The 8,207-nt window shown below is 44.4% G+C and overlaps 1 protein-coding gene across 1 annotated transcript in view; it reads left to right on the forward strand.

Moving 5' to 3' along the window:
• Positions 1-8,207, forward strand: part of Abcb10 (ATP-binding cassette, sub-family B (MDR/TAP), member 10) — a gene marked incomplete at its 5' end in the record, with an annotated part of 40,972 nt that overhangs the window by 8,777 nt on the left and 23,988 nt on the right. The window contains 2 exon segments of the mRNA XM_005405023.2: positions 5,940-6,140; positions 7,130-7,332. Of these exon segments, the coding sequence (XP_005405080.2) occupies positions 5,940-6,140; positions 7,130-7,332 (404 nt within the window).

The following is an 8,207-nucleotide window of genomic DNA, read 5'->3' on the forward strand; positions in this document are numbered from 1 at the left end:
TGCAGTTCAGGCTGGCCTTGAACTCACTTTGCAGCCGAGGCTGGCCTGAAACTCACACACTGATCCTCCTGCCTTAGCCTCTCAAGTACTGGGATTATAGGTCTCTTACTATTTTTAAGAAATCTTTCAAGATTGCTAACCATAGTCCTATATTCTATATTTGATATTGTGTCAGAATATCACATTGGTTCATTCTGCTGCATGTACTTTCAAAGGACTTTTTTGTTTGTTTTTGTTTTTTTTTTTCTGGTACCGGGGATCAAACTCACGACCTTGTGCTTGCCAGTCAAGCACTGTGTCACTGAGCTAAATCCCCAGCCCCTTTTAATGGAAGTTTTAATCTCCTGTATATCTGATTGAATCTGATTCATTGATTCCATTTCTTTCCTATGTTGGGCCTTCATAGTTTCCATCATTTTTCTAGGCCCCTTTATTTTTTTTTAAATCTGTATCTGCTCTAGAGTCACTAAGCTTGTCCTTCATTATGGTCACCATCTCTGTAGTAATCTGAGAAGTTATTTCTGGTTGTTTTTTTCTAGAGCCCCATGCATCTGCTTTATTACTTTCACTGTTACCACTTCAGAGAGTTCAGGCAGGCAGCTTTTGAATTGTTCCACCTTATTGCCTCCTGGGTTTGCCTTTGGTAAGGTGGAAGTTTAGTCTGGGGTTTCATCTTATTTCTTTTTTTTTTTTTTTTGAGGCAAGGTCTCACTATGCAGTTCAGTTTGGCCTTGAGCTTACTTTGTAGCTCAGGCTGGCCTCAAACTCGCAATGATCCTCCTGCCTTAGCCTCCTGAGTTCTGAGATTACAGGTGTAATCTGTAATCACCACATCCAGCCTGCATCTTGCTTCAGTGTTTTCTCATTTTCTATTTTTTTTAGTTTAATTCTTGGCCTGATGCTTATAAGTTGCTTATGGTAAGTAGCTTTAGTGTTAGTGTTTAGAACCTTTAGGAAATGACTACTCACAGGTGTCTTCCAGGTGTAGATGGCGTTTGGGTTTTGAATGTGTTGCAAGATCCTACTTATTCAATTTACTGGGGTTGAGAAGTTGTTGCCCTTTTGGCCAAGCCCATGGTTCTTTGGCACTGGCCTATAGTATTTTTTAATGACCCTTAGGCAATCTCAGTCTTGGCATACCAGGAAGAATGGCTGATTCAAACAATTATTTCACCTTGGGTAAAGTAGTGCAATAAGCAATAACAATAGCATCAAACAGCCTAGAAAATGACAACTTTAATTTGCCATTTTTAACTTATGAACTAGATTTGTGGTTGTATCACACAATCTAAAGCAAACCAAAAAATTGTGTAATATAATTCTCAAATTTACAAAATTGCAAGTATAGTTTACAAATTGCGAGTACAATTTACAAGTCTCAGGGAGGCTATTTTTCTGCTATGTACTACTCTACCATCCCTGAGCAATCCCACTGTACTTAGTATAATATGCCTTCAGTACAGTGATTTCTACCTTCAGGGAGAAAATTTAAAAAGGCTTAGGAGGAAAAAATAGAAAAATGGAAGAAGAGAAAGAGATTGGAAGTAAGGCTGGAGGACAAAGGAAGATTATGTGAACTGTGAGAAACTGGTGAAGAAGACAGCAGGGAAAGAAATAAAAACAAGAACAGAACAAAACAAGAACAACAGAAACTAGAAACAGTGTTCACACTCATAAAAACAAGAACTGATGATCAGGAAAAAAACAAAACAAAAACAAAATAAAAAGAAGGAAAAAAATGTCCACTTCAGAGTGTGTTTCGGCTGTCACTGGTAAAGTGGACAGACAGATTCATGTTGATTAACCCAGCAAGCCTGCCATAGATTTATGGCAGGCTAGTGGATAATCCCAGCAATCCTGCGCCTTTAGTGCCACTAAAGTTCAGGCTGATTTCTGGCTGTGAGGCTGGAACCAGATTTGTTCAGCCTGCAATACTCCGTGTGCCTCCTGCTGGCTTGCAGTTGTACTCCTTGACCTGCTACTGACTCGGACTCAGGTCCACCTTACCCTGATACTGGGAGCCACTAGATAGAGCCAGCCCACAGCTGCTGTGAGTACTGAGTTCAGTTGGCCTCTCTCCAAGATAGCTACAGGCCAGTCATCCTCTCCTGGGGGATGTCTAAACACGAATAACTCACCAGCCCCTGCAGTCCACTGTGTCCACTGCTCCACTGCACTGGTGTGTTTCTCAGTGGAGGCCTCCAGGATTGTCAGCAGTCACTGTGCGTCTGCAGCACTCACTGTGCTCTGCAGGTTCAAGCTGCCCCTTGCATGCAGTGAGTCAGGGCTCAGGAGAAGGCACTGGTTGGCTTTTCCCATGGGCTTTAGTTTTCACTTCACATCCTTGCTGGGTCCTGCGGACCTACTTCCCTCCTTCTTCTTTTCCTCACATTACTATATTCCAGCATCTGGACTCCAATCTTTGAAGCTGTTTCTCTGTTATTTACTACTTTACCATCCTGGAGCAATCCTAGCATGTGGGGGTTCCATTTTAGTTAGTTGAAATGTAAAACTGAGGGGGAGTATCCTGGAATGAGTTAGGATTCAACCAATCAGAGCTGGAATCATGGGGCACTTCATTCATAAAATGTAGATTCCTACTCCAGGTTAACAACTTTGATTTAAAAACTGGAGGAGGGACACAGACTGACCCTCACAGTGCTTCATGCATTACTTTTGGGGAGAATTGTGTGCTCAACGCCTGCCACCAGGACAACCTCTTCCCATTCATGAGGCTGAGCTGTGTGTCGTCAGAGGCTTCCATGCCTTTTGGATTTTCAGTCCTGCTGGGCACTGTCACCAGGAGCGTGGTGCTTGGAAACAAGACCCTCCACCTTACATCAAAATGAAACAGCCGTTGGCCAGGTTCATGTTATCTAGTACATTGGGGTTATGGTCTTTAAAGAAGGCATGTGGACTTTCTGGAGTGCCAGGCCTTACTTTTCTAATTAGGTTTTCGAAGGACTTTGGTCTGATGAGACTTTACTACCACTGTTGCCGAAGTTCATTTCACTTATTCATTCATTCAGCAAATACTGATTGAGCTTTTGCTTAGGTAGTGAGGATATAGCAGTGAACAAAACAAACCAAAATCTTATATCTTACTGAAGAAATGACAGACAGGCATGGTGGCACATGCCCCTAATCTCAGCACTCAGGAGGCTGATGCAGGAGGATTGGCACAAGTTTGAGCCAGCCAGGCTGCATCCTGAGTTGAAGGCCAGCCTGAACTACATAGTGAGAATCTGTCTCAAAACAAACAAAAAACACCCCTCCCCCCAAAGGAATGGGGAGATGACAATAAACCAATAAAAGGTTTAGAATGCCAAAAGATGGGAAATGTAGGAGACAAACAGGAAGGGCAAGTACGGGCAAGTACAGGTATTTGCACTTTTTGTTTCTGTTTTTTGTTTTTTTGTTTTTGTGATACTGGGGATCAAACTCAGGACCTTGCACTTGGCAGGCAGGCGCTTGTGCCACTGAGCTATATCCCCAGCCCAGGTATTTGCACTTTAAGGGAAGCATCAGAGCAGGTCTGGGGAAAGATTAGGAAAAAGCATTCAGTGCCCCACTTAATAGCTTATATTTCTCCCAGAGCTCTACTGTCTGCCAGACAACCAGTGTTCCCATCTGACTGAAGTGTGAGTGCAGGCAGGTAGAAGCAGTTGTCATTTGCAGAGTGCTGGGACCTCCCACCTTGCATGGCTCCATCAAGCTGTGTCCACCCTGGAGCCTCACTGTCGACCAGCTAGGCTCCTGCTAGGTTTGCGTAGGTAATGTGTACATAGCACCAAATCCAAGGAAGCCATCCTGCACCCACTTGCTCAGTGCCATTCTTAGAAGGAAGCTGGGTCACTGTTGGTTATTACTTATCCGGACATGTCCTGCGCTCATAAAGACTCCAAAAACCAAGAAGCAAAAAAAGCTCCCAAAATGTTAATATTTGTGTCCTGGACATTTTGTGAATTTTTGTTTGTTTGTTTGTTTTGGGCAGTGCTAGGGTTGAAACCACAGGGCCAACACTACCCACATCCTCAGCTCTTTTTACATTTTATTTTGAGACAAATTCTCACTAAAATTGCCAAGGTTAGCATGTAGAAGGCTGAGGCAGGGGGATTGCTGAGAGTACGAGGCCAGCCTGAATTGCATAGTGAGACCATCTCAGAAAAACAAAACAACAAAAAACAAAACACACATTAAAAACAAAAAAATAAAGTTGCCTGGACTGGGCTTAAATTTGTGATCTCCTGCCTCAGTCTCCCAAGTAGCTGGGATTATAGTCATGTGTCACCATTCGTGGCTGTCCTGGAATTTTTTTGGCGGGGTTGGGGACGGGATCTTTCCGTGTAAGTTCACACTGGCCTCAAACTCACTATGTAGCCCAGACTGGCCTTGAACTTGTGGCGATCCTCCTTCCTTAGCCTCTGAAGCGCTGGGATTACAAGCCTGTGATACCATGTCCAGTTCTCCTAAACTTTTTTGTTTGTCATTTTTATTTTTATTTTTATTTTATTGTAGTCTTTTTGAGACAGGGTCTCCCTGTGCAGTTTAGGCTGGGGTGGCCTTGAGCTCACTTTGTAGCCCAGGCTGGTCTCGAACTCATCCTGAACTTTTTTTTTTAACTCACAGAATATCTTGGTAGATTGTTCATGCACATACCTAGAGTCACCTCATTCCTTATAATTATATGATAGTATTAATAAAATGAATATGATAGCTCTAACATCCCTGATTGATAGAGGTTTAGGATATTCTGATTCTTTTGCTAGTATAACCAATGCTATATTCAACATCTTCAGTCTATAGCACTATGAGATCAAAAGGAATGTGCATTTACAATCTGAGAGACAGATGACTGGTCAGATTTCTCTCCACTGAGATTCTGCCAGTTTATATTCCAGCAACATAAGTGCTTCACCAGCACATGTTGACATAGGGATCTTCACCAATTCCATAGCTGAAAAATGGTGGTTTTTTGTAACTTAAATTTATTTTCTCTTTATATCCCCCAATTATCTGTGGTATACATTGTTCCTAGTTAGATTTTTTTTTTGAGATGGGTCTTGCTATGTAGTTCAGACTGGCCTTGAGCTCACTATGTAGCCCAGGCTGACCTCATACTCATGGCAATCCTCCTGTGTGCTGGTGTGTGCCACCTTGCTTGACTGTAGTTGGATTTTCTTAGTATTTTCTAATGAGACTAGATCCCCTTTGTCTTGTTTTTAGGCACATGAACAGTTACGTCCTTATTTGTTTTCAAATTGTGCTGTTATTCCAATTGCTTTATTCCCTGGTGCAATAACATTAAGAAGAAACCCATAAGTAATGGATTTTATTTTATTTTATTTGTGTGTCTTTTTGAGACAGGGTCTTGCTGTGCAGTTCAGGCTGGCCTTAAACTCTCTTTGTATCCCAGGCTGTTTTCGAATTTGCAGATTCTCCTGCCTCAGCCTCCCAAGAGCTGGGTTTACAGGTATGCGCCACCACGCCCGGCTCTAGTAATGGATTTTAGCAACTGCTTCCCAAAGGTTATTTGGAGGACTTTGAAGTACGTGCTCCACATGGCTGAGACTTCTGCCTGGATAGTCTGACCTTCAGGCTAAGATACAATGGGATGCCAGGCAGTAATACCATGAGGCACGAAGTCAGAAAGAAGAGCATCTAAGATCCAGAGCCATGGATGGAAGCCAGAACGGATGCCATAGTTGGCTCTGTCATTTCTGGCAAGGAAGGGGTGAATAAACCTAAATACCATCTCGTCTGGGAGCACAGTCACTTGCTCCCTTATGGTCACTTTGCTTACTCTCAGCCTAGAACCATTTGGTCCTTCCCTTTCACCCCAGCAAGTGAGCCTGAAAGTCTGGGAAGGGGGTGTCAGGAACTCCAACCTGCTCCAGTGCCAAGCATTGTGAGCATGAGCATGTCCTCCTGTCTTCCAGCTGCTGTTGGGTTTCTGGCTGTGTCCAGTGTCATCACCATGTCTGCTCCTTTCTTCCTGGGAAAGATCATTGACATCATCTATACCAACCCCACCTCGGACTATGGTGCGAGCCTGACCCGCCTGTGCCTGGGACTCACCGGTGTGTTCCTGTGTGGAGCTTCTGCCAATGCCGTCAGAGTCTACCTCATGCAGTCCTCAGGTGAGGGGCTGCTTGGTTAGATGCAGGGACCCTGTGTTTGATTTGGCCTCAAGGTTCAATACCTGAAGTCCCTGTCTCTCCTATCCTGCATCACATCTGGTGGGGACAAATCCGAGTTCTTGGCCAGAGAAGGCCATATATGTCCTTCTAGGCTAAGCTGTCCCTTCTCAGTTCTTTTCCAAGGTCAGACTTGAACAGAGGGGCAAACTCCAAATCTATCCTAACAGGAAGTTTAAGGACAAGGACCTTGGCCTAGGGTGGAGTTCCGGGCTTCTTCAAGGAGTTTCAGAAACCAGTCTGCTCTGTGTTTGTGTGGTAGGCTGGGATGGTAACTTTTGTGGTGTTCCTATGGAGAGGCCTGCTGTTATCCCTGGCAGAGCTGGACACTGACTCTTTAAATCCTCTATGTCTCATTTAGCTAATAAAATTCTCCATGGATAATTAGTGTTTGCCGTTGGAAATTTCAGTGCAGAAAAGGGTTGTCAGCAAGGAACAAAATTAGCTTGTAGAAATTAAAATAAGAAAACTTTGTAAATAATACTTTTAGAGCCAGGTGTGGTGGTGCACGCCTGTAATCCCAGCACTTGGGAGGCTGAGGCAGGAGGATCATTGCGAGTTTGAGACCAGCCTGGTCTACAAAGTGAGCTCAGCCTGAACTGCATAGCAAGACCTTGTCTCAAAAATGAAAACAAAAGCAAAAACAAAAACAAAAACAAAAACCCACAAAAATAATACTTTTAAAACGTGTCTTGGTCGTGCTGCATTTTATTACTGTTTTTGCTTCACCTCTGCCCACAGTCTGTATTTATTAAAGATGATTGTCAGTGTGCCAGGGTTGGGTCATTCTGTCTGTACTGGTGGGATCTGTGCAATAGAGGCCCCATGGCTCAGGAGGGCTCTGACACCAGGCCAGGCCACTGCATGTTGGACACTGCCTTTGATGGTATTGGCTGCTCTTCCTGCTGTGAGCTGGTTTCTTTGCTTTGTAGGCCAGCGAATTGTGAACAGACTTCGGACTTCACTGTTCTCCTCCGTTCTGAGGCAGGAGGTTGCTTTCTTTGATAAGACTCGCACAGGAGAACTGATTAACCGCCTCTCATCTGACACTGCACTGCTAGGGCGCTCAGTGACTGAAAACCTCTCAGATGGGCTCAGGGCCGGAGCCCAGGCCTCGGTGGGCGTGGGCATGATGGTAAGTTGGCCCCTTCCCTGGGAACCTCCAGTCTGGAGGTTTCAGGGGCCCAGCAAACTCTTCTTAAGGAGTCCTGGAGGCTATGGAGATGTGGGGGTGGCCTGTTCTACCTGGCTTCCTGGCCTACACCTCTCCAGAATGGGTGTTATCTGGGGAGAGGGGTTTTCTGAGCATATGTGAACCTGGAGTGAAGCAGCAGAGATCAGCAGGTAGAGCAGCCGTGACAGGCTGAGGAGCAGGTTTAGGGGAATGGATCCCGTCTTCTGTGCACGTGAACCACCTGTTGGAATCTCTGTACCCATGGTCTCCAGGTAGTCTCTGTGCCCATGGGGTTTGGAGGTCTCATGCGCTACAGCCTATAGGGTGTTCTGTGCCCATAGCCCATGGGGGCTGTTTACATGTAGCGCCTCTGGGGCATTCTGTGGTGCCACATAGCCCACAGGGAGGATGTCTCTGCACCCTCGGCCTGTGGGGGTGGCCTCTGCTCCCACAGCCTTCGGGGGCCCTGTGTCCACGGTCTGCCTACCTCCAGTGGTGGCTCACCTTTTTCATCTGCTCCTTCACATCCCAGGTGGCATCTGTATTTGGAGCAGCATTGCTGGCTGATGGGAACACATTTTGTGATTTGTGATCACGATCTTCTGCTAACCATATTCAGAATGCAAAAGGAAACAGGATTAATGTCAGCAATGTTTTGTTTAATCCATTATAAACAAAATTTTATTCCAACATGTAATTATTATAAAAATTGTTGATGAAATATTTCGTAATACTTTTTTCATGTTATGACTTCAAAATCTGATATCTTATACTTATAAAGCATTATAACTGAATGCAAGATTTTCTTCTTTTTTTTTTTTTTTTTTTTTTTTTTT

This window comes from Chinchilla lanigera, unplaced genomic scaffold, assembly GCF_000276665.1.
Source record: "Chinchilla lanigera isolate Chin_1 unplaced genomic scaffold, ChiLan1.0 scaffold00091, whole genome shotgun sequence".
Classification (NCBI taxonomy): domain Eukaryota; kingdom Metazoa; phylum Chordata; class Mammalia; order Rodentia; family Chinchillidae; genus Chinchilla; species Chinchilla lanigera.